This window comes from Lynx rufus, unplaced genomic scaffold (genome assembly GCF_022079265.1).
Source record: "Lynx rufus isolate CCGP_SWC_20201006 ecotype Redwood Valley unplaced genomic scaffold, mLynRuf1.p SCAF_18, whole genome shotgun sequence".
Taxonomy (NCBI): Eukaryota; Metazoa; Chordata; class Mammalia; order Carnivora; family Felidae; genus Lynx; species Lynx rufus.
The window spans coordinates 13,689,958-13,717,521 of record NW_025814832.1 but is presented as its reverse complement, the minus strand read 5'-3'; the positions used below and the strand labels follow the sequence as shown (position 1 = coordinate 13,717,521).

General features: G+C 36.9%; 1 protein-coding gene across 1 annotated transcript in view; it reads left to right on the top strand.

Annotated features, from left to right (window-relative positions):
• BRIP1 (BRCA1 interacting helicase 1) overlaps positions 1 to 26,572 on the top strand; it is a 204,202-nt gene extending 177,630 nt beyond the window's left edge. The window contains 5 exon segments of the mRNA XM_047080924.1: positions 8,840 to 8,922; positions 18,729 to 19,055; positions 25,643 to 26,285; positions 26,287 to 26,336; positions 26,339 to 26,572. Coding sequence (XP_046936880.1) covers positions 8,840 to 8,922; positions 18,729 to 19,055; positions 25,643 to 26,285; positions 26,287 to 26,336; positions 26,339 to 26,436 — 1,201 coding nt within the window. The 3' untranslated portion in view covers positions 26,437 to 26,572.
• The last annotated feature ends 992 nt before the right edge of the window (positions 26,573 to 27,564 follow it).

Sequence of the window (27,564 nt, the reverse complement as noted above, 5' to 3'; positions counted from 1 at the left end):
TAATTGAAAACAAAGGAATGAAGAATAATGATCATTGTCACAGGGTCCTGTAGGACCCCATCAAATATACCAGTGTACACATACTGGGAGTCTTTTAGAAGGATAGAAGAGAGAAAGGGACAGAAAGATTAGCTGAAGAAAAAAGGGCTGGAAACTTTCCAAATTTGATGGAGAACATCAAATCTAAGAACCAGCAAGTTTGAAGTAGTTAAAAATTAAAGAGATCCTTACGTAGATATGTCATTGTCAAACTGCTGAAGACAAAGAATCTAGAAAACAGAAGAGAAACAATTCCTCACATATAATATAATATAATATAATATAATATAATATAATATAATATAATATATTTATAATTGTATATATATTATATATGTTATATATTATATATAATTAAATATAATTATATAATATATAATAATATAATTTCTCACATACTCCTCACATCCTCAGTACTCACTAACCTTAGAATTCTTATTGGAAACTATGGCAAGCAGAAGGCAGTGGGCTGACATATTTAAAGAAAAAGACTGTCAACCAAGTCTATAACAAAACTATCCTTCAAAAATGAAGGAGAAAGGAAGACATTCCCAAATAAACAAAAACTGAGAATGAATCTCCAGAAAACTTGTCCTACCAGAAATGCTACAGGGAGTCCTTTTCAGGTTGAAATGGTGAAACACTAGGCAGTAATTCATCCATATGAAGAAATAAAGAACATCTGTAAAGGTAATTTCATAGATAAATATTAAAAAAAACAATATAAATGGGGCACCTGGGTGGCTCAGTCAGTTAAACGTTCAACTTCGGCTCAGGTTATGATCTCATAGTTCGTGAGTTTGAGCCCTGAATCAAGCCTGCTTGGGCTCTCTCTCTCCTCTCTCTCTGCCCCTCCCTCACCGTCTCTCAAAATAAACTTGATATATATAAATGTATTTTTATAGCTTTTTTAATCCTATTTGTTTTTTTTAAACAACTGCATTAAAGCAATCATTTTAAATATGTGGTAATAGGCATTGTCTCGGGGCCCCCTAAACCACCACTGTTTGAGTAATTCACTAGGAGCAGGGATATACTCATATAGTTGCATGCATATGTAGGATATATTACATTGAAAGAATACAAAGCAAAATCAGCAAAGAGAATAGGCACATGGGCAAAGTCAAGGGAAAACCAGGCTAAAGCTTCCAAGGCCCCTCTCTCAGTGGAGTAATACAGGACACACTTAATTCCCCAGCAGTGATTTTGGTGACATGTGTGAGATACTGCCAATTAGGAGAACTCAAAAGACTTGGCACCCAGTGTTTTTATTTGGGGCTGGTCAGATAGGCAGCCTCTGCCTAGCATTTCTCCAAAGTTTAGCCTCTTAAAAGCAAAGTGGGTGGTCAGCATCAATCACTGTTAGCATGAACATTTTAGACACAGGGAGCCCTTCTTATCCATCAATGATTGGAACCCTCCTGAAACCTAAGTTCTTAAAACAACCAAAACCTACCTTGTATGCAGGCCTTCCTAGGATAAGCATTTTGGCCTCCTGTTACCTTTCTGTACAGGCATACAATGTATAAAGATGCAATTTATATTACAGTAATAACACAGATGAAGAGGGAAGGAACAGCATTATATAGGAGTTAACATTTTTGTATACTATTGAAATTGGTATTAATCCAAACTAAATTGTTATAAGTTAAGGTGTTAATTGTCCTCAAAGCAACCACAAATAAAATAATTCAAAATAATAAGAAATGACAAGATAATTAACATGATACCTAAAAATATCTATTGCATGCAGAAGAAGGCAATAATGGGAAAACAGTGGAACAAAAAAAATTAGACCTATAGAAAACAAATAGTAAAAAAAGTATTTATGAAATAGCTAAATCCTGCCTTAATCTGTAGTTACATTAAATGTAAATGCATTAAACACAACAGTCAAAAAGCAAAGATTGGCAAAATGGAATTTTTTTAATGACCCATCTATATGCTGCCTGTAAGAGAAACACTCTAGTTAAAACACACACACACACACACACACACACACACACACACAAATAGATTAAGGTAAATGGATGGGAAAAGACATATCATTCAAACAGTAAACAAAAGAGAGCTGGTTTGCTCATACTCAGTATCAGACAAACTAGACTTTAAGATAAAAACTGTTACTAGAGACAATAAATAGTCTATAATAATAAATTTTTCACTCCAAGAATAATATGCAACTATTAAACCCATATATGCAGGTAACAAAAAGGCCCTAAATCTTCAGTAGCAAAAACTGTCAGAAATAGACAATTCAACAGTTAAATAGTTGGATACTTCATTACCCCACTTTCAATAATAGAACAATTAGAAAATCAATAAAGAATGTGAGTCTTGGGGCACATGGGTGGCTTAGTTGATTAAATGTCTAGCTCTTGATTTCAGCTCAGGTCATAATCTCACAGTTTGTGAGATTGAGCCCTATGTTGGGCTCTGCTCTGACAGCATGGAACCTGTTGGGGAATCTCTCTCTCTCTCTGCCCTTCCCCAGCTTGCACTCTCTCTCAAAATAAATAAATTTTTTTGTTTTTAATTTGTTTAATGTTATTATTTTTGAGAGAGACAGAGCGTGAGTGGGGGGGGGAGTGGGGAGAAAAACAGACACAGAATTGGAAGTGGGCTGCAGGCTTTGAGCTGTCAGCACAGAGTCCGACGCAGGACTCAAACGCACCAACTACGAGATCATGACTTGAGCCAAAGTTGGATGCCTAACCGACTGAGCTAACCAGGCACCCCAGCTTTTTTTGTTTTTGTTTTTGTTTTTGAGAGAGAGAATCCCAGGAAGGGCAGAGGGGGAGAGGGGAGAGGCAGAGAGAGCAAGAAGTGGGACCCACTCGAAGCAGGGCTCGAGCTCACCCAGAGCAGGTATCTTGCTCACCCTATGTGGGACTTGAACTGACAAACCATGAGATCATGACCTGAACCAAAGTCAGATGCTTAATGAGCCACCCAGGCACCTTAAACATTTTTTTTTTAATGTGAGTCTTGAACACTTAAAACCAAGAATTACAAACCTAATGTATATCTATTACACTCCACCCTTTTCAGGTTCATGTGGCGTATTCTTCAGGATAGACTATAAGTTAGGGTACAAAATAAGTCTTCAGTAAATTTTAAATGGTTAAAATCATAGAAAGTACTTTTTCTGCTTTCAGTGGAATGAAACTAGAAATAATAACAGGAGAAGAAATAGGAAATTCATAAATAAGTGGAAATTAATGCATTCTTAACCAATGGATCCAAGAAGAAATAAGAGAAACTAGGATGTACCTTGTGACGAATGAAAGTGAAAGCACAGTACCAAAATTTTGAGGATAAAATGAAAGTATTGCTCAGAGAGAAATGTATACTTGTAAGTGCCTATATTTTTTAAAAAGAAAGATCTGAAATCAATGATCTAACCTCCTAACTTAAGGAATTAGAAAAAGAAGGGCAAGCAAAGCCCAAGGCCAGCAGATCAAAAAGGATAATAGATATTAGAATGGGCATAAAGGAGATTGAGAATAGAAAATACAGTAGAAAAAATAAGGATAACAAAAGTTGGTTCTTTGAAAAGACCAAGAAAACTAACAACTTTTAACTAGACTGACCAAGAGAAAATAACAGAAAGAACTTAAATTACTAAAATTAGGAATGAAAGAGGGGATGTAACTACCAACCTTAACAAAAACATAAAGCATTATAAAAGAACACCTTGAACAATGGATGACAGCAAATTTTATAACTTAAGGATGGGCAAATTCATAGGAAAACATAAGCTACTGCAACTGATAAAATAGATATGAATAGGTCTGTAAAAGTAAAGAGAGAGTAAGTAATCAGAAAACTTCCCACAAAGAAAAGCCCAGGACCAAATAGCTTCACTGATGAATTCTAGCAAATATTTAAAGAATTAACACCAGTATTTTACAAACTCTTATGAAAAATTGAAGGACAAACATATATCAACTTAGTCTATGAGGCCAGTATTGCCTGTTACCAAAACCGAAGACGTCACAAGAAAACACAGCATTATCTTTTATGGGTATAGATGCAAAAATCCTCAACAGAGAAAGTAGAAAACTGAATCCAGCAACTTACTAAAAGGATTATACACAATGACCAAGCGGAATTTATCCTGGGAATGCAAGGTTGATTCAACATCCAGCCAATTTTGTTGGTCCAACTAAAATCAATCAATGTAATAGATTAAGTAGAATAAAATACATCTTCTCAAGATGAGGAAAACGTTTGACAATATCCAACACATTTTCATGACAAAACCCTCAAAGCAGAAATAGAAGAGCGTCTATGGCAAACCTGTAGTTAACATCTTAATGATAAAAGACTGACAGAGAAGGACAGATACACATTTTCACTCATATGTAGATCTTGAGAAATTTAACAGAAGACCATGGGGGAAAGGAAGGGAGAAAAAATAGTTACAAACAGAAAGGGAGGGAGGCAAACCACAAGAGACTCTTAAATACAGAGAACAAACAGGGTGGATGGGGGCTTGGGGGAGAAGGGAAAATGGGTGATGGGCATTGAGGAGGGCACTTGTTGGGGTGAGCACTGGGTGTTGTATGTAAGCCAATTTGACAATAAATTACATTCATTAAAAGAAGAAAGACTGAAACTTTGCCCCTATGTTTGATAACAGGATAAGGATGTCCACTCTCACCACTTATATTTAGTATTGTATTAGAGGTTCTACACAGGGCAATTAGGCCAGAAAAAAAGAAGAAAAATTAATTTGGATTGGAAAAGAAGTAAAATTATTTTAAAATTTGCAAATGACATGATATTCTACATGGAAATTTATATCCATAAAATATAACTAATAGAGCTAATAAACAAGTTCAGTAAGTTACAAAAGTATACAAAAAAAGTATACAAAAATCCATCATGTTATACAATGGGAGTGAATAATCCAAAAATGAAATTAATAAACTCTATTTGCATACTGTAATAGTGTTGTGACAAATGGTAGCTACATTTGTTGTAAGCATAGTATAATGTGTAGACTTGTCAGATCACTATGTTGTAAACCTGAAACTCATGTAACACTGTGTGTCAACTATGTACTTCAATAAAAATAAATATTTTTCATTTGCAATAACGTCAAAAGATACTTAGGAGTAACTGTAACAAAAGAAGTGCAAGACCTGTACACCGAAAGCTACAAAACATAGTTGAAAGAAATTTCTAAATAAATGGAAGAATTCTGTGATGATGGATTGGAAGACTTGCTGTAAAGATCGCAGCATCCCCCCAGAATGATCTGTCGAGATTCAGTGCAATCCCAGCCAAAATCCCAGCTGGATTTCTTACAGAAATTGAGAAGCTGATCTTAAAATTTATATGGAAATTGAAAGAAATCCAGAATAGTCACAAAAATTTTGAAAAAGAAGAACAAAATTGGAGAACTGACCATTCTCGATTTCAAACTTATTGCAGTGCTACAATAATTGAGACTTGTGTTGTACTGGCATAATATAGACATGTAGGACAGGGGGTAGAATTGAAAGTCCAGAAACTAACCTCCATGTTTACAGTGAGCTTATTAATGCCAAGACAGAGGGAGAGGAAGATGGTGGTGGAGTAGGAGGACCCTAGGCTCCTCATGTCCCATGAACACAGCTAGATAACTACCAAATCATCCTATATACCCCAGAAAGACCCTACACCTAAAGGGAGAGAAGAGGGTACATCATAGAAGGTATACTGTGCTCCTTGCTGTTTCCTGACCATGTCAGGTAAGCTCTTGCTGCAGAGACTTTGCCCTTGCATTTCTCTCTGCTAGACACTTCCCTTCCAGATACACACACAGCTCATTCCCTTCCCTGTGACGAATCTTTGTTCAAGTAATGTTTTCTCAGGTGCTCAAAAATCACCCTATTTAAAATTTAGCACCCTCTGCCAATATTCCCTCTTCTCTTTCCCTTTTTGTTTTTCTTCCCTAGCACTTAGCATCTTTTCATATATCATATGATTTTCTTACCTCCATGGACTGAATTGTGCCTCCTTCAAATTCATATGTTGAAGCCCTTATCCCCTACATAATGCTATTTGGAGATGAGGCCTATGGAATGTAATTAGGTTTAGATGAGGTCCTGTGGGCAGGGCCCTCATGATGGGATTAGCGCCCTTATAAGAACAGACATCAGAGGACTTGATTCTTTCCTTTTCTTCTCCCTCTCTCCACCCCCACCCATGTGAGGACACAGTGAGATGGCTGACATCTGTAAGCCAAGAGGAGAGCCTTCACCAGGGAACTAAATCAGTTTGCACCTCTATCTGTTCTTCCTAGCCTCAAGAACTGTGAGAAATAAATCCCTGTTGTTTAAGCCACCACCCCCTCCTAAAAAGTGCTAAGACAATCCAATAGGGGAAAGAATAGTCTTTAACAGATGGTACTGGGATAACTGCATATCCATATAAAAGAATGAAACTAGTCCTCTACCCCCACACCATATACAAAAGGTAACTCAAGATGGGTGAAAGACTAACAAGGTGTAAGTCTTCTTAGACTCCTTGGATTAGGCAATGGTTTCTTGCTTTTTTTTTTTTTTTTTTTTTAATGTGTATTTTGAGAGGGAGAGAGCATGAGCAGGGGAAGGGCAAAGAGAGAGGAGAGAGAATCCCAAGCAGGCTCTGTGCTATCAGAGCAGAGCCCAGTACAGGGCTCACTAACTGAGAGATCATGACCTGAGTCGAAACCGAGAGTCAGACGCTCAACCTACTAAGCCACCCAGTTGCCCCTAGGAAATGGTTTCTTTCTTTCTTTTTTTTTTTAATGTTTATTTTATTTTTGAGAAAGAGTATGAGTGGGGGAGGGGCAGAGAGAGAAGGAGACATGGAATCTGAAGCAGGCTCCAGGCTCTGAGCTGTCAGTACAGATCCCAGTGTGGGGCTCAAACTCAAGAACCTCGAGATCATGACCTGAGCCGAAGTTGGACACTTAACCGCCTGAGTCGTCCAAGCACCCTGGTAGTCAATGGTTTCTTAAATATGACATCAACAGCACAAACAACTTTAAAAATTAGATAAATTGGGCTTTGTCAAACTTTCGTTTAACTTTGTTAAAACTTTTGTTCTTCAAAGAACAATGCTAAAAAATAGAACGCACACATGTGAGAAAATGTTTGCAAATCATATGTCTAAGGGTGTAGTATCCAGAATATACAGGGGCGCCTGGGTGGCGCAGTCGGTTAAGCATCCGACTTCAGCCAGGTCACGATCTCGCGGTCCGTGAGTTCGAGCCCCGCGTCAGGCTCTGGGCTGATGGCTCAGAGCCTGGAGCCTGTTTCCGATTCTGTGCCTCCCTCTCTCTCTGCCCCTCCCCCGTTCATGCTCTGTCTCTCTCTGTCCTAAAAATAAATAAACGTTCAGAATATATAAAGAACTCTTATAATTCAACAATGAAAAGACAAATAATGCGATTTAAAAATGGACCAATACTTTTAGTAGACATTTCTCCAAAAGAGATACACAAGCAGCCAGTATGCACATGAAAATATGTTCAACATCACTAGTTACTAGGGAAATGCAAATCAAAAGCACAGTGAAATGCCACTTCACACTTCCTAGAGTACATTTAATGAAGAAGATGGATAATAACAAGTGTTGGTGAGGATATGGAGAAATTGGAAATCTCACACAATGCTGGCAGGAATGTAAAATTGTGCAACTGCTTCAGACAAAAGTGTTCCTCAAAAAGTTAACATTGAATTACTGTACAGCCCAGCAATTCCACTTCTGGTTGGATTCATATGAAAACTTGTACCCAAATGTTCATAGCAGCATTATTCATAATAGTCAAAAGGTGAAAACAACCCAGATGCACATTTACTTATGAATGGATAAATGCAATGGAATATTATTCAGCTAAAAAGAGGAATAAAGTACTGATACATGTGATAACAAGTAGCCTTGAAAAAACATCATGTTAACTGAAAGAATCATGTTGTATGTTGCATGATTCCGGTTATATGAAAATTTCAAAATAGGCAAATTATAGAGATAGAAAGTATGTTAGTGGTTTCCAGGGAATAGGGGGAATAATTGGATAAAGAGAGTGACTGATTGACACTGGGTTTCTTTTTGGTGAGATAAAAATGTTGTGTGATAGATAGTGGTGTAGGTTGCACAACTTTGTAAATGTACTAAAAGTCACTGAATTACACACTTCAAAATTTTTTAAATAATTTTTAAAATTAAAAAATATTTTAGCAAACCAAATTCAACAATCTATAAAAATAATATACACCATAACAACATGTGGTTTTCTTAGGAATGAAAGTCTGGGTCTGTATTTGAAATTTTGCCTGTGTGATCTACCATGTTAACAATTTAAAGGAGAAAAACTACATGATCAAATCAATTGGTTCTTCCCAAGTTTGTTGTTTGTTTGTTTTACAAATTAAACATTCATTCATGATAAAAACTCATTAAACTAGAACAAAGTTTATCTACATAAATTCTACAACTAAAATGACATTGAAGGTAAAAAAAAAAATTTTGTTTAGCTAAGTAAGGGTTTGTAAATATTTTCTATAAATTTTTGGCTTTCAAAATAGAATGCATATAAACATTTTTTGATGTAAGTTATCAAGAGTTGGCAAAAGTAGGAGATTTTTAATATACCTACTTTGGTACATTGTATTGAGTTGTTTCTATAATCTTGCTCATAATAAGGCTTAGAGGAATATACTACTGACATCACTGATTTTTCTCAATCTTCTGTCTCACAAGAAGTCTGGCTTTTATTTTCAAAGTTATTTCTGTTTGATTTTTCTCCCTATTTTTTTTATAGGTGTATTCGACACAAAAATGATTGGGGAGCTCTTATTCTTGTGGATGATCGCTTTAGTAGTAACCCTGCACGGTATATATCTGGTAAGATTCTCAGCTGGGTTTAGAGTAAGAGTTAATAACAGTCATTGGTATTTAGTAACTACTGGTTGTTGTTCTTTTTTAATGTTTATTTATTTTTGAGAGAGAGAGAGAGCACACAAGCCAGGGAGGGGCAGAGAGAGAGAGACTGAGACACAGAATCTGAAGCAGGCTCCAGGCTCCGAGCTGTCAGTACAGAGCCCAATGCAGGGCTCAAACTCACGAACTTATGAGATCATGACCTGAACCGAAGTCAGACACTCAACCAACTGAACCACCCAGGCGCCCCTAATAACTGCTGGTTTTAAAGAAAAAATTTGGACAGGGGTACCTGGGTGTCTCAGTTGGTTAAGCATCCGACTTTGGCTCCAGTCATGATCTTGCGGTACTTGAGTTCAAGCCTGCATCGGGCTCTGCACTGGGATTGGAATTCTTTCACCCTCTGTTTCTCTGAACCCTTCCCACTTGCACACTCTCTCTCTTTCTCTATCTCAAAATAATCGAATAGATTATCTTTTTATTAAAAGATTTTTTATTTTTTTATTATTTTTTAAATATGAAATTTATTGTCAAATTGGTTTCCATACAACACCCAGTGCTCATCCCAACAGGTGCCCTCCTCAATGCCCATCACCTACTTTTCCCTTCCCCCCATCAACCCTCAGTGTATTCTCAGTTTTCAAGAGTCTCTTATGGCTTGGCTTCCTCCCTCTCTAACTTTTTTTTTCTTCCCCTCCCCCATGGTCTTCTGTTAAGTTTCTCAGGATCCACATAAGAGTGAAAACATATGGTATATGTCTTTCTCTGTATGACTTATTTCACTTAGTAAAACACTCTCCAGTTCCATCCACGTTGCTACAAAAGGCCATATTTCATTCTTTCTCATTGCCACGTAGTATTCCATTATGTATATAAACCACAACTTCTTTATCCACTCATCAGTTGATGGACATTTAGGCTCTTTCCACAATTTGGCTATTGTTGAAAGTGCTGCTATAAACATTGGGGTACAAGCGCCCCTATGCATCAGCACTCCTGTATCTCTTGGGTAAATTCCTAACAGTGCTATTACTGAGTCATAGGGTAGATCTATTTTTAATTTTTTGAGGAACCTCCACACTTTTCCAGAGCGACTGCACCAGTTTGCATTCCCACCAACAGTGCAAGAGGGTTCCCGTTTCTCCACATCCTCTCCAGCATCTATAGTCTCCTGATTTGTTTGTTTTAGCCACTCTGACTGGCATGAGGTGATATCTCAGTATGGTTTTGATTTGTATTTCCCTGATGAGGAGTGATGTTGAGCATCTTTTCATGTGCCTGTTGGCCATCTGGATGTCTTCTTTAGAGAAGTGTCTATTCATGTCTTCTGCCCATTTCTTCACTGGGTTATTTGTATTTTGGGTGTGGAGTTTGGTGAGTTCTTTATAGATTTTGGATACTAGCCCTTTGTCCGATATGTCATTTGCAAATATCTTTTCCCATTCCGTTGGTTGCCTTTTAGTTTTGTTGATTGTTTCCTTCACAGCGCAGAAGCTTTTTATCTTGATGAGGTCCCAATAGTTCATTTTTGCTTTTAATTCCCTTGTCTTTGGAGATGTGTCAAGTAAGAAATTGCTGCGGCTGAGGTCAGAGAGGTTTTTTCCTGCTTTCTCCTCTAGGGTTTTTTTTAAATTTTTTTTTTTAACATTTATTTATTTTTCAGAGTCAGAGCATGACTGGGGGGCGGCAGAGAGAGAGAGGGAGAGGGAGACACAGAATCTGAAGCAGGTTGCAGGCTCTGAGCAAGCTGTCAGCACAGAGCCTGATGTGGAGCTTGAACCCACAAACTGTGAGATCATGACCTGAGCCGAAGTTGGATGCTCAACCGACTGAGCCACCCGGGTGACCCTTTCCTCTAGGGTTTTGATGGTTTCCTTTCTCACATTCAGGTCCTTCATCCATTTTGAGTTTATTTTTGTGAATGGTGTAAAAAAGTAGTCTAATTTCATTCTTCTGCATGTTGCTGTCCAGTCTTCCCAGCACCATTTGTTAAAGAGACTGTCTTTTTTTTTTCATTGGAAATTCTTTCCTGCTTTGTCAAAGATTAGTTGTCCATACTTTTGTGGGTCCAATTCTGGAGTCTCTATTATATTCCATTGGTCTATGTGTCTGTTTTTGTGCCAATACCATGCTGTCTTGATGATGACAGCTTTGTAGTAGAGGCTAAAGTCTGGGATTGTGATGCCTCCCGCTTTGGTCTTCTTCAGTATTACTTTGACTATTCAGGGTCTTTTGTGGTTCCATACAAATTTTAGGATTGCTTGTTCTAGCTTCAAGAAGAATGCTGGTGCAATTTTAACTGGGATTGCATTGAATGTGGAGATTGCTTTGGGTAGTATTGACATTTTAACAATGTTTATTCTTCCAATCCATGAGCATGGAATGTGTTTCCATTTCTTTGTATCTTCTTCAGTTTCCTTCATAAGCTTTCTATAGTTTTCAGCATATAGATCTTTCACATCTTTGGTTAGGTTTATTCCTAGTTATTTTATGATTCTTGGTGCAATTGTGAATGGGATCAGTTTCTTTATTTGTCTTTCTGTTGCTTCATTATTGATGTATAAGAATGCAACTGATTTCTGTACATTTCTTTGTATCCTGTGAGTTTGCTGAATTCATGTATTAGTTCTAGCAGACTTTTGGTGGAGTCTCTCGGCTTTTCCATGTATAATATCATGTCATCTGCAAAAAGTGAAAGCTTGACTTCATCTTTGCCAATTTTGATGCCTTTGATTTCCTTTTGTTGTCTGATTGCTGATGCTAGCACTTCCAACACTATGTGAACAACAGCGGTGAGAGTGGACATCCCTGTCATGTTCCTGATCTCGGGGAAAGCTCTCAGTTTTTCCCCACTGAGGATGATATTAGTTGTGGTCTCTTCATAAATGGTTTTTATGATGTTTAAGTATTTTCCTTCTATCCTGACTTTCTCGAGGGTTTTTATTAAGAAAGGATGCTGAATTTTGTCAAATGCTTTTTCTGCATCGATGGACAGGATGATATGGTTCTTACCGTTTCTTTTGTTAATGTGATGTATCACATTGATTGATTTGCGAATGTTGAACCAGTGCTGCAGCCCAGGAATGAATCCCACTTGATCGGTGAATAATTCTTTTTACATGGTGTTGAATTCGATTTGCTGGTATCTTGTTGAGAATTTTTGCATCCATATTCATCAGGGATGTTGGCCTGTAGTTCTCTTTTTTTGCTGGGTCTCTGTCTGGTTTGGGAGTCAAAACAATGCTGGCTTCATAGAATGAGTCTGGAAGTTTTCCTTCCCTTTCTATTTTTTGGAACAGTTTGAGAAGGATAGGTATTATCTCTGCTTTAAATGTCTGGTAGAATTCTCCAGGGAAGCCATCTGGTCCTGGACTCTTATTTGTTGGGAGATTTTTGTTAACTGATTCAATTTCTTGCTGGTTATGGGTCTGTTCAAAGTTTCTATTTCTTCCTGTTTGAGTTTTGGAAGTGTGTGTGTGGTTAGGAATTTGTCCATTTCTTCCAGGTTGTCCAGTTTGTTGGCGTATAAGTTTTCATAGTATTCCCTGATAATTGCTTGTATTTCTGAGGGATTGGTTGTAATAATTCCATTTTTATTCATGATTTTAGCTATTTGGTTCCTCTCCCTTTTCTTATTGAGAAGCCTGCTAGAGGTTTATCAGTTTTGTTTATTTTTTCAAAAAACCAACTCTTGGTTTCATTGATCTACTCTACAGTTTTTTTAGATTCTGTATTGTTTATTTCTGCTCTGATCTTTATTATTTCTCTTCTTCTGCTGGGTTTGGGGTGTCTTTGCTGTTCTGCTTCTGTTTCCTTTAGGTGTGCTGTTAGATTTTATATTTGGGATTTTTCTTGTTTCTTGAGATAGGCCTGGATTGCAATGTATTTTCCCCTCAGGACTGCCTTCGCTGCATCCCAAAGCGTTTGAATTAAAAATTGAATAAATTATTTTTTAGTTTTTTATTAAAAAATTTTTTTAATGTTTATTTTTTTTTTTCAACGTTTATTTATTTTTGGGACAGAGAGAGACAGAGCATGAACGGGGGAGGGGCAGAGAGAGAGGGAGACACAGAATGGGAAACAGGCTCCAGGCTCTGAGCCATCAGCCCAGAGCCCGACGCGGGGCTCGAACTCACGGACTGCGAGATCGTGACCTGGCTGAAGTCGGACGCTTAACCGACTGCGCCACCCAGGCGCCCCTTTAATGTTTATTTTTAAGAGAGAGACAGTGTGCAAGCGGGAAAGGGTCAGAGAGAGAGGGAGACACAGAATCGGAAGCAGGCTCCAGCCTCTGAGCTGTCAGCACAGAGCCTGACGCAGGGCTAGAACTCATGAGCCGTGAGATCATGACCTGAGCTGAAGTCAGACACCTAACCCACTGAGCCACCCAGGTGCCCCAAAATAATTGAATAAATTTTTTAAAAATTGGGGAGGGACAGATTTTTAATCAAGTATGGAAAAATTCATATTGACAGGAAATCTAGCCTTTTAATGCTTGTGTGTTTACAAAAAAATCTTTATAGAGGAGAATCTAGTTACTAACTAACATAGTATTAATCAGTTAGTATCCTTCAATTTTGTAGAATGTTGGATTTAATTCAGTAACAGTAATTATTTATTTATCATTATCAGGGAAAAGGCTATTCACAGAAATGAATTTTCCAAAAAATAAGTTTTTACATGTAAGCACATCTCCTTTGGCTGCTTAGGATTCTTTATTCTTTCATTCTTGATTATATTGAAGATTGTTGATTGCTTTTTGTTTGTTTAGAAATGCTTCAGCTGTTACAGAGTTCGTGTTAGAGCTAGTATTTTCTAAAAGGAAAAAGCTCCACTGTAGGCCTCAAGATATAGTGAATGGCCATTTCTCCCCACTCAGATGAACAAATATTATGTGCCTATAGTATTTAGTTTGGAAATACTTGCATTTTTATTATCTTCACAGCTAAAAAGTTCATACGACAATGATAAAAAGAGATGCAAAATTTTAAATTTGTTTCAGATAAACTACCTATGGGTATGGACTCTACTTTTTCTATTTCAGAGCCTAGTATTTGGTTTGGCATTAAAATGTATACACCTGGATTAAAGCAGCAAGTGCTGCTTTATTAGTCTTTTCTGCTCTTTCCATGTAAAGCAACCCATTGCACTTAGGGCCAGACATAACTAAAAGCAAAATGTTAAGTGCTTATGTTTAGTCAGCAGGTGGAGCTCAGATTCTTTGAGTTTTCAAAAGCAAACTGACATTTTGCACTGAAAAGGCTTTCTTTGATTACAAAAAGTTCCACACGTGAAAGAGGCGAGTATAATACTAAAAATTTTCAGTTTTAGAAAAGTTTGATGTTTAATCAGTATAATTATTTTTCCCAACCAAACAAAATAAAGAACTTTAAGGGAAATCCTTCTTTAAAATATTCTTCTACGGGCACCTGGCTGGTTCAGGGTTGATCTTGGGGTTATAAGTTCAAGCTCCACATTGGATGTAGAGATTATTTAAAAATAAAATCTTTAAAAAGTTAAAAAATTAAATGGTCTTCTTGTCAAATGTTTTTCTTAACTTCAGTTAAAAAATGCAAAATCTGAAAAGTTTTTCTTATTTGAACATCTAGTACTTCTTACCTTATAGTTCAGACTTGTTGAATTTTTAAAAGATTTATTTATTTAAAAAAATGTTTTTTGTGGTTTGACTCCCTCTCAGTTTGTAACTTTTTTTTTCTTCTCTTCCTGCATGGAAAGAGATGGAAACTTAACTTCTGTTAAGTTTCTCAAATTCCTCATATGAGTGAAAACATACGATATCTGTCTTTCTCTGACTGACTTATTTCACTTAGCATAATACCCTCCAGTTCCATCCACATTGTTGCAAATGGCAAGATTTCGTTCTTTGTCCTTGCCGAGTAGTATTCCAAGCTAACTGGAAAATGAATTATATATTTAAAAAAATTTTTTTTGATTTTATTTTAGAGAGAGGGCGTAAGTGGGGAAGAGGAGCAGAGGGTGAGACAGAGAATCTCAAGCTGGCCCCATGCTCAGCACAGAGCCCAGTGCAGGGTTTGATCTCACGACAGTGAGATCATGACCTGAGCCAAAATCAAAATCAAGAGTCAGATGCTTAACTGACTGAGCCACCCACATGCCCCTAAAGATTTGATTTGATTTGATTTGGTTTGATTTGATTTGATTTGAGAGAGAGACAGAGCACACACTAGTAGGAGGACAGAGAGAAGGAGACAGGATCCGAGCAGGTTCTGCACTGATAGCAGAGAGCCCAATGTAGGGCTCACACTCAAGAACCATGAGACAACAACCTGAGCCTAACTCTTGACAACTGAGCCACCCAGGTGCCCCTAAAGATTTTATTTTTTAAGTAGGTCTCTATACCCAATGTGGGGCTCGAACTTACAACACCAAGATCAAGAATCACATGTTCCACCTACTGAGCCAGCTAGGCACTGCCAACAGATTTTTTAAATTAAGAATTTTACATTATTTCTGTATGGTTTTTATTTCTTTTCTCTGAGACTCATAAAAGTGTGAAATCTTCCTATCTAGATAATACTAGCTCAACAATGTACAAATTCCTTTTGATGGCTAATTTTTATTTGAAGTGAATTTGCATTAACTACAGAACTCAATTCATTTTGCATTAAATACAGAAAAACTCCCATAAAAAAAAAAACTAAAGGAATGTATGTAAATGATTGTATAGGAGTTCAAGTTGTTTGAAGCCCTGCCTTATTTTTCTTTTAACTTAAAATACCATAGTGACTTTTTAAATTACTCCAGAAGATGATGATAGTAACACCAGCAGAGAATATTTATTTTCTAAAAGTGAATATCTGATTTTGAATTTCATTCTGAAATAAGTCATACTACAAAACACGTATACTTTTAATATGGTTCAAGGTTTTACAGTTTCACATGTCATAGGTCAAATCATGTCCCTTACAACTTAATTGTTTATATATTAAAAAATATATCATAAATATTCAAATAGGACATGATTTGTCCATGGTAACATTGTTATTCCTTTCATTTCCAGGATAGTTTAAGACACATTTGGAATTGGGGGAGAAGAGGAACAAAAAAACCTATGAGACTGGAATCTTGCATTTATTTTTTGTGAAGGGAGTCAAAGTTAGAAAGTTGGAATGGAAGATCGTGTTGTTTACAACTTCTAGTTTCTCTAAAATTAAAGCGTAGGCAATATTTGTGGGGAATTATGATGAAATTAAATTTGCCTTATTTCCCCAGTTATTCTAAACTGACAAATAATACATTTCTCCCATTCCACTCTACTCCCACTCCCTCTTCCCTCCCTTCAGTTGACAATCACTGCATGTAAAGAAAAATGGTACTGATACATGAGCAATACTAAGCATAGTGTACATGTGAAGATTTTTAGGCAGGAAAAATATTGAGAATCTTTTTTTTTTTTCCTGCTTAAATCCAAGTTAGTTAACATATAGTGTAATAATGGGTTCAGAAGTAGAATTAAGTGATTCTTCACTTACATGTAACACCCAGTGCTCATGTCAACAAGTGCTGTCCTTAGTACCCATCACCCATTTAGCCCAGCCCCCTACCCACCTCCCCTCCAGCAACCCTTAGTTCTCTGTATTTAGAGTCTCTTAGGGGTGCGTGGGTGGCTCAGTAGGTTAAGCATTCAACTCTTGATTTCGGCTCAGGTCATGATCTCATGGGTCATGGGTTCAAACCCCACATAGGCTCTGCACTGACAGTGTGGAGCCTGCTTGGGGTTCTGTCTCCTCTCTCTGCCCCTCTCCTGCTCGCTCTCTCTCTCTCTCTCTCTCTCTCTCAACGTAAATACATAAACTTAAAAAACAACAACAACAAAAAAGAACCTCTTATGGTTTGCCTCCCTCTTTTTATCTTTTCTTTCCCTTCCCCTATGTTCATCTTTTTTTCTTAAATTCCACATACGAGTGAAATCATACGGTATTTGTCTTTCTCTGACTGACATCTCTTAGCATAATACATTCTAATTCCATCCACCTGTTTCACATGGCAAGATTTCATTCTTTTTGATCGCCATTGTATATATATACCACATCTTCTTTATCCATTCATCATTAGTCAATGGACATTTGGGCTCTTTCCATAATTTGGCTCTTGTTGATAGTGCTGCTATAAACATTGGGGGGGGGCATGTGCTCCTTCAAATCAGCATTTTTGGATCCTTTGTATAAATACCTAGTAGTGAAATTGCTGGGTGGTAAGGTAGCTCTATTTTTAATTTTTGGAGGAACCTCCATACTTTTTTCCAGAGTGGCTGCACCAGTATGCATTCTCACCAACAGTACAAAAAGGATTCCCCTTTCTCCACATTCTAACCAACATCTGTTGGTTCCTGAGTTTTTAATTTTCGCCATCCTGACAGGTGTAAGGTGGTATCTCATCATGGTTTTGATTTGTATTTCCCTCATGATGTGTGATGTTGAGCATCTATTTATGTGTCTGCTAGCCATCTGGATGTCTTCTTTGGAAAAGTATCTGTTCATTTTGCCCATTTCTTCACTGACTTATTTGTTTTTTGGGTGTTGAGTTTGATACGTTCTTTATAGATAGACTTTGGATACTAACCCTTCATCCGATTTGTTATTTGCAAATATCTTCTCCCATTCCATTGGTTGCCTTTTAGTTTTGTTGATTGTTTCCTTTGCTGTGCAGAAGCTTTTTATCTTGATGAGGTCCCAATAGTTCGTGTTTCCCTTGCCTCCAGAGACATGTCTAGTAAGAAATTGCTGCAGCCGAAGTCAAAGAAGTTGTTGCCTGTTTTCTCCCCTAGGATTTTAATGGTTTCTTGTCTTACATTTAGGTCTTTCATCTATTTTGAGTTTATGTTGAAAATTTTTTTAATGTTTATTTATTTTTGAGACAGAGAGAGAGCACAAGTGGGGAAGGGACAGAGACAGAGGGAGACACAGAATCCAAAACAAGCTCCAGGCTCCAAGCTGTCAGCACAGAGCCCGACGGGCTCAGACTCACAGACTGCGAGATCATGACCTGGACTGAAGTCAGACGCTCTGCTGACTGAGCCACCCAGGTGCCCCCATTTTGAGTTTATTTTTGAGCATGGTGTAAAAAAGTGGTCCAGGTTCATTCTCCCACATGTCACTGCCCAGTTTTCTGAGCACCATTTGCTGAAGATACTGTCTTTTTTCCATTGAATATTCTTTCCTCCTTTGTCAAAGATTAGTTGGCCATACATTTGTGGGTCCTTTTCTGGTTCTCTGTTCTGTTCCATCGACCTGTATGTCTGTTTTTGTGCCAGTACCATGCTGTCTTGATGATTACAGCTTTTTAATCCAGAATTATGATGCCTCCAGATTTGGTTTTCTTTTTCAACGTGGCTTTGGCTATTCAGTCTTTTCTGGCTCCATACAAATTTTAGGATTGTTTGTTCTAGCTCTGTGAAGAATGCTGGTGTTATTTTGATAAGGATTGCATTGAATGCATAGATTGCTTTGGATAGTATAGATATTTTAACAATATTTGTTCAGAAGAACAATTAAGAGCTTAATCCATTAGCATGGGATGTTTTCCCATTTTTTTTGTGTCTTTTTCAATTTCTTTCATAAACTTTCTATAGTTTTTTCTATAGTTTTTAGTGTAGAGAATCATTCTATATACCCTAAATTCATATAGATTACTTCATTAGAAAAATTATCTAAGGCTTTTCTTAATACATAATGTCTTAAGAAACTTAAATAACCAAAGTTTCTTCCCTGGGTTTACTTTTTCCTTAGGACTTTCTAAATGGATACGGCAGCAGGTTCAGTACCATTCAACCTTTGAAAGTGCAATGGAGTCCTTGGCTGAATTTTCCAAAAAGCACCAGAAAGTCATTGATGTATCCAAAGAGGACAGAAAGTTTATACAGGACAGTGGGTCTACACTTGAAGTGGCCGGTTTGAAGGACAACACCTTAACTTACTTATCAGAAGCAGCAAGCCATCTACCACCAGAAAATCCTAGGGAAGGTGAAGCAAAAATGTGTGTCCAAGAACTACACTGTCCTAAAATAACCACAAGTCCATCTCTACCAGGAGACATCATCTCCCGAAAGGACCAAGGTTTGAAAAGTTTTGCCTATTTACATTTGATAGAGAATTCTTTCATTATATCAAGTGAAATAATATATATTTTGCTATAGATTAATTTCCTTAAATATGTTGGCTTGTAATAGGAGGCATTATCATAAAGTAATGAAATAGTATGGTGTATTGGAATGAGAACAAACTTTTGTCAAGAGACCTGAGCATATTTTCTGGTTTTCTACTCAAAACTTTGTCATTACCTAACTTTGTGACCATGAGCAAGTCACGTAACTTTTTTGAGTCTTAATAGAAAAAGGAATCTCTGGGAAACCAGGGTGGCTGAGCTGGGTAAGCATTCGACTCTTGATTTCAGCTCAGGTCATGATCTCAGGGTCGCAGGATCAAGCCCCATGTCTGGCTCTGCACTGTCAGCTGAGCCTGCTTGGGATTCTCTCCCCCTCTCTGTCCCTCCTTCTCTCTCTCTCTCTCTCTCTCCCTCTCCCTCTCCCTCTCCCCCTCTCTCCCTCTCCCCCCTCTCCCTCTCCCCCTCTCTCCCTCTCCCTCTCCCTCTCTCAAGATAACTAAATAAACTTTCAAAAAAAAACAAAAAAGGAATCTCTTCATAGCTATCCCTTAGCTTGGGATGCAAAGATCTAATAAGATGATAAATATCACAGCATGGTAATACTGTACAAATGGCAGATGTTTTCCTAAAGGCTATATTAAAAATTGGTCTAATGTATAGATAACTTCTCTTACATGAATTTATTAGTTTAGGGAAGTGAGAGTAATAAAAGATAACATTTTAAAATATATTAGATGTTTTCCTAAAGGCTATATTAAAAATTGGTCTAATGTATAGATAACTCCTCTTACATGAATTTATTAGTTTAGGGAAGTGAGAGTAATAAAAGATAACATTTTAAAATATATTAGAATATAATAGTCTGTGTCAGGGATTGGCAAACTATGGCTTATGGACCAATTTGGCCTTCTGTTTTTGTATATCATGTTTAATGGTACAGAGTCACATCCATTCAGTTATGTATGAACTGCCCGGCTAGCTCAGTCCGTAGAGCATTCAGTTATGTGTGGTACACAACAGCAGAGTTTAGTCATAGTGTATTTTGCACTAGACCAGCACAATTGAGTACTTACATACCTTGGAGATGTTGCGGGTTTGGTTCCAGACCACCACAATAAAGTGAGTATCACAATAAAACAATTCAGATGAATTTTTTGGTTTTGTAGTGCGTATAAAAGTTATGTTTACATTGTACTAATACTATAGTCTCAAATGTGTAATAACATTATGTCTTAAAAATAATGTATATACCTTAATTAAAAAAACTTTATTGCTAAAAAATGCTAACCATCAATTGAGCTTTCAACAAGCCATAATCTTTTTACTGGTGGAGGCTCGTGCTTCAGTGTCTATGGCTGCTAACTGATCAGGGTGCTGGTTGCTGAAGGCTGGGGTGGATGCAGCAATTTTTAAAATAAGACCACTATGAAGTTTGCCACATCAATTGACTCTTCTTTCACAAATGACTTCTCTATAGCATACAATGCTTTTTGATAGTATTTTACCCAAATTAGAACTTCTTTCAAAATTGGAGTCAGTCCTCTCAAACTTTGCTGCTACTTTATTAAGTTTATATAATATCTTAAATTTTTTGTAGTAATTTCAACAATTTTCACAGCATCTTGACTAGGAGTAGATTTCATCTCAAGAAACCACTTTCTTTGCTGATACATAGGAAGTAGTTCCTCTTCCATTGAAATTTTCTTATGAGATGGCAGCAATTCAATCACATTTTCAGGCTTCACTTTTAATTCTAGTGCTCTCGCTATTTCCACCACATCTCCACTAAAGTCTTGAATTCCTCAAAGTCATCCATGAGGATTGGAATCAACTCCTCCCAAATTCCTGTTAATGTTGATATTTTAACTTCTTCCCATGAATCATGAATTTTTTTGATAGTTTAATTTTTATTACATATTTGAACATAAACAAAAATACATGAGAAGATTCACCCTCAAATGTAAATATTCTATGTGTATTTGGCCCCAATAATAAACCAGTTATGTGAAAAACCAGAGACTTAGGGTTTGGAAAAATAAAGATTATAACAACATTTAAAAATTATTACATAGTACATACATTCTTGGAATTTATTTATTATCAGAATTTCCACCTGGTTTTCCATATCTACACTTATTTCTACCTGTATACCCACATTCTAACTCTTATCTCCACCCACAGGCAACAACTATAGCTCTAATCTGCACCGAGTTCAGTCATCTCTCTGGATCTTAACAATGTTTCCATCATTTGGTCTGACTTCATCCTTGCTATTTAGCAAATAGCAAAGGCCTATCAGAGACGGACTTGGCTGACACACTCCCATCTATTTCAAGCCACAGGATCCCAGTAGGACAAAAGATTTTCCCTCCTCTAGGCCCAATTTCTAGTTGTCTGTCGTGACAGTAATGATTTCATAAACTTTCTTTCAAGGTTGGTCCTGACAGCATCTTACCATAGCTCACCTGATCCAGTGTTTAGTCTTCTCTGACTGTAGATTCATATTGAGCACTACCAATGAGGTCGTAGCTCATTACCCTAGGTTTCTGAGGTCTAAATTTCATAGGATCAAGGACTATTTGATAAAAAGGAAAAACACTATAATATTAATAAAAGTAGCAATCATTGCTTCATAGGATCAAAGCTACCCTCGGATCTGGAGGCTGAATGGAGCTTGAATGTTTTATTTGATACTATGTGACTCAGAAATACATAGCTTTCTTTCTTTAAAGATAGTGCCACAGAAATGCCCCTCTCAGTGTCCTGATTAGTACTCTAAGTGTGGTAATATGCTCATTTATTTCAATATTGACCTAATTTTTTTCAACTTAGCCTATGTTTGAGTTTATATCTGTTCTTGCCTTTGCAGAAATGGGAGTTTCTTTTAGCCAAAGAGAGCATTAAGAAATTTGGGGGACAGGGGGGATCAACAGAAAAGTTATTCATTTTCTGTATTCTTAAAAAAAAATTCTCCCCTGAGTTTACCAATGAATAGCAATTCTTCATAAAACTGACTGAATTAAGAGATGAGAATGGACTTACTTATAAATATAAGAGAGAGTCAACCTCCAATTAATAATAATAATAATAATAATAATAATAATAATAGATTCAACCCCATTGTGTGTACATTTCCAGGAAAGTTTTATACATTCCATTCTAAGCTCCTAGCCCTAGGTAAACAGACTCATAAGTGGAAATGTGCCATTTTCAGCACTAGAAGCAGCATCATAGTTCATTAACAAAATAATGCAGAAAATGGTTAGGTAAATGAATTTACAACATAAAATATGTTGGTGATAAATTTGCACTAATGTAACATAAGTCAGGTTTACGGTATTTTTTTTACCAGGAAGCACAATTGTAAACATTTGCAATAAACTACTGCCTCCCCCCCAAAAACCTAACTGACCACACAAACAAAAATCATCATTTATGACCATAAAATCATGAAGAATTTGTACCGCATGGCTCTTTGTTTTGGTCGTTTTCAGAGTGAGACATGAGCTGCATTAAGTAGTTTCCCTGATTTCTCCATCTTAAATAACTGCCAGTTCTGGAACTTCATTCATTCTCAGAACCTTTGCATAGAGCAAATCTGGGAAGTGGCAACTGACAGATAAAACTGTCGGATCATAGGTGTTCTGGTTTGAGACTGGACTGAACGAATTTCTAAACAACAAAGGTGGGTGAGGGACAGAACAGAGGCAATATGCTGCTTGCAGAGCCCAAGAGGAGTTTGAGACACGAGCAGAGAGCATCTTTTCAACAGCTGGAAGAAGCCTCCTCCAATTAGTAAACTCCAAAGTGAAGATAAGGGTGTCATCACTGACTGAGTCAATCCAAGAATTGCAGAGTAGATTCAGTGGGTGAAATCCAGCAAGCAGGAGAGATGGTAGCCATTCCTTATATTTTGTCTATGCTTTAATTGCATGATTTATAGATTCAGAAATATGGTTCCACAATGCCAATAGACAACCTTTCTTCAAAAAGTAGCGAAATACTGAAAATTTCTCATACTTTAGGCAGTATGCCAAATGAAGTTCATTTAGTTGGGCTCCATATTTCAAAAGAATATTCACTATTCCAAAAACTCACAGTCCTTTTGGAAAGCCATACACATGGGAGAACTAAATGCAAAGATGTGGCACATCTAGACATTTTGTCTGTAGTCATGCTGGAGTAACATTTCTAGGCACTCTTCATGCCCTCCGAACACTGCAGAGTAAACGGGGCTCACTTTGTCTGGCCCATGTCACAAACCCAGTTGGTAAGTGGTATTAACAAGTCCATTAATGGTCCAATATGGACCATTCATGCAACTGCATGAATAGGTAACTGCCAATAGACCTCATTACAGTAAAGATCAGGATCTGGCCCACTGAACAGCAAAAGCTCTACACATTATGTGTGGCCCTCCTGAGCAGCAATGAATGAGGGAGTAACTTCATCCAGTGTTTGACAGTTGACTTTTGCACCTGATGAAATAAGTATGTTTAAGCTTTCCAGCTTGCCGTGCCAAGCAGCCACAAATAAAAGTGTGATTCCAAAGTCATCCTGGCATTGCTTGTGCTCCTTTCTTAAAAAAGCAATTTTATGATCTTAGCATTTCCTGAAAAGTAGCCTGATGCAAAGCGTTGCATCCACACCCAGAATGGGACCCGTTAACATTTGCTCCATGTCAAAGCAACAGCTTTAACATATCTATCTGTCCATTTTCAACATCTAAAAACAGTGGTGTGGTTTTCTCTGAAGTAGTGGCATTAGCATCTGCCCCAGGTTCTAAAAGAGTGTAGGTCTTCCAATGTCCTTGACTTGCAGCAAGACGTAATTCACAGAAGCCCTGAACTGTCTTTATCTTAATGTAGTTTTCAGATAAATCTGCAAGAATTAACATCTGTAAACATTCTACAGAGTTGTGATAAGCTGCTTAGTAAATCTGCATCCATCCCCTGTTATCAGCAACATCAACATTATGTCCCTTTTTGAGCAGTTTTCTTAAGACTTTAACATTGCCTTCCCTGGCAACAAGTCCAACTGTGGAGCCCCATGTGTCAGAGTAAGCCTCTGTAAAATAGAGGCTCTCGGTGCCACCACTTCTGCACAGAAAGGCCTGGTCCGAGGCGGGGTCTTCTGAAGTCTGCTCCCAGAGGCCGCTCGAATCATGAATGTTCTTAATGGCATTTAGAATGGTGAATTCTTTCCAGAAGGTTTTCAATTTATTTTTCCCAGATCCATCAAAGGAATCACTATCTGTGGCAGCTATTGCCTTACAAAAATGTCTCTTAAAAAGAGTTGAAAGTCAAAATTGCTCCTTGATTTATCTTGGTTTTCAATATGTCTTCCTCACTAAGCATATCATTTCTAGCTTTTGACTTAAAGAGACAAAAGTAAATAAAGAGAGACATGTAACTCTTGGCACTTAGAGGTCATTGTAGGATTATTAATTGACCTAATTTCAATATTGTCGTGTCTTAAAGAATAGGAAGGCCTGAAGAAAGGGAAAGAGATGAGCAAACAGCTGGTCAGGGGAGCAGTCAGAACACACACATTTGTCTATTAAGTTCACCATCTTATATGGTATGGTTTATAGTGCCCCAAAACAATTACAATAGTGACATCAAAGATCACTGGTCACAGATGAGCATAACTAAAATGTGACACATAGACACGAAGTAAGCAAATGCTGTTGGAAAAATGTTACTTACAGACTTGCTCGATGCAAGGTTGCCACAAACTTTGAATTTGTAAAAAACACAGTACCTGCAATGTGCAGTAAAGCAAAGTGCAATAAAAGGAGGTATGCCTATAGTTGCAGCAGATACAATATGATCCACAAAGCCTGAAATATATTTACTGTCTGGCCAGGTGTAGAAAAATATTTGCCAAACTGTGGTCTATATCATTGGATACCATTTTAATTATTTTAACTAATATATGATAACTTAATATATCAAGTATTAAATATTTACTTCATAGTATCTGGTGGGTTTTTTTGTTGTTGTTTTTTAATAAATGTCATAGTAAATACAAAGACATTGACTAGTAATCAGGAAACCTGAGTTCTAGTTGGGTCTGATTACTAACCAGTTTTATAACTTTAAATCAAATAATTTAGTCCTTGTGGTTGCCAGTTTCCTTTAGGGAATTAATCTAGGGTCAGTTTTTCCCTATCATTGGTTAGTGGATTTTCAAGGCAAATTTTTACAGTATACTTCCTCCATTACTCAGCCCTCTTTCTATTCCTTTTTTACCCCTCCTTTTCTCATTCACTCCTAAAGTCCCTGGTGTGGAATTTGATAGTTTACTAGACAGCATTATAACTTGGGCTCAGAATCACTGGGGACCTAGGATTCCTTTAAGAGTTCACATTTTGTGCTTTATGTTCTAAGATGAAGTCCTGCTACTGTTGGTTGTGGGCTCTCAATTATGATCCCTACAGTTACTTCATTATTTTTAACAGAAATTACTTTAATGTGACAATTATTATATTAGTTAGGAATGGGAAATTAACATTCTTAAATTTTTGTATTTATAGATGATCCTATATTATTGGAAGAGTCTGCCCAGACAATGAAAGCAGAAAGAATTGTGATTTCCAGATCGACAAGCCCAACCTTCAACAAACAGACAAAGAGAGTTAATTGGTCTAGCTTTAATTCTTTGGGACATTATATTACTGATGAAATTCTGACTGCAACACCTAAATCCAGGTCACCAGAGGACTGTGCCTCTAGCGCTTCCCCTTTCGAAACAGAAAAAGGATGCAAAACAGTCTTACCACTCACTGATAAATGTGAGTCCTCATCTCTGACGGTAGACACATCATTGAGGGCAGTTGAACCATGCCCTCAGTCAGAAATCGTTATTTCACCAATAAAGATTGATGCTACTCTTCTTAAAGAAAATTATTCCAAACAGCTGTTCTATGAAGAAACCCTGGGTCCGGACATTGAATTGTCTCTAGTTAGTAAAGAAGCTAAACTTTCTACTTCAAATAGAGCTTCTGACACAGAAGCAGAGGATGAATCTATCTATTTTACACCTGAACTTTATGATCCTGAAGATACAAATGAAGAAAAGAATGAACAAGTTGAAAGTGATAGAGATAATAGATTGGCTAATAATTCAAAATGCATTTTAGCTGAAGATCTTTTTGAAATTAGAACTGAGAAAGGAGTCCCAAGAAATAAAAGCTGAGGATTGCACAAAGTTGAATAGACTCATGAATATTAAAGTAAAATTGATGACAATGGTAGTAATATAAAAACAACTCATATAAATGAATTAGACCTGGGAAAAACTCGTGAAACAGATACAAAAGAATATTAAGCAGTCTCCTTCCAACAAATAAAGGTGTATTCCCTGGTGTTAGGTAATAATACTTAACTGTCACACACTAAAAATGTGTTGTCACGCTTGTATTAAACTCTCTTATAAATGACAATTTCTACACTGGATAAGTGGTATAGCTTTTTTTTTTAATGTATTTTTCACTTTAACTCATTGTTATTACAGTGTTTTAAAAGTCTATTTTACATTCAGAATGTTTTATTATTTTCAAGTTTTGATAAAGAGATTCATACAAAATATTTTCCTCCAAGAAGTCTTCCTTAGCTGAATACAATTTAAAAATTAACCAACGTGAAAGATACATAGTTTCCGAGGGTACTTCATAAGACACATAGTTTCCGAGGGTACTTCATATGTCGCATAAATATTTTTTTTTATTTTTTTTATATTTGTTTATTTTTGAGAGACAGAGTGTGAGCAGGGGAGGGGCAGAGAGAGAGAGGCAGACAGAATCAGAAGCAGGCTCCAGGCTCCCAGCTGTCAGCACAGAGCCAGATGCGGGGCTTGAACCCATGAACCATGAGATCATGACCTGAGCCAAAGTCAGATGCTCAACTGACTGAGCCACCCAGGCACCCCTGTCGCATAAATATTTGTATTTTGTAGTCCTGTTTTTATACATAAAACATCTGTTTAATACATGAAAATGAATAGCAGTCTAATCCAGTCATATCTCAGTCTTGTTTCACTTACATATTTACTTCAAATCAATATATTATTTTAGAAATCAGAGTTTTCTTGAAAAGTTTATTCCTGTATTAAACTGCCTACTTAGAGGGAATTAAGAATTAAGGAAGAAAACTGCATGTATTTTTAATTGATGTTGCTTTACATTTTTTTCATTTGATAAAACACAATCAAGCACTGAATATTTAGCAAATTATATAAAGTTACAAAATGCCAAAGGAATGACTCCAAATTTTTAATTCTAATTACTTAGTTTCATCATTGTAGAAAAAAGTGAAATGTTCTAGCATGAAGGTTGTAATTAGGAAACTGTTAAGATAGAAAACTCCATATATAAATTTTATAAGTAAACCCAAACATGTAACTGCAGCTGAAAAATGTTTTCTCATAGCTCACTAAATTTTTCTGTAAATTTTGGCT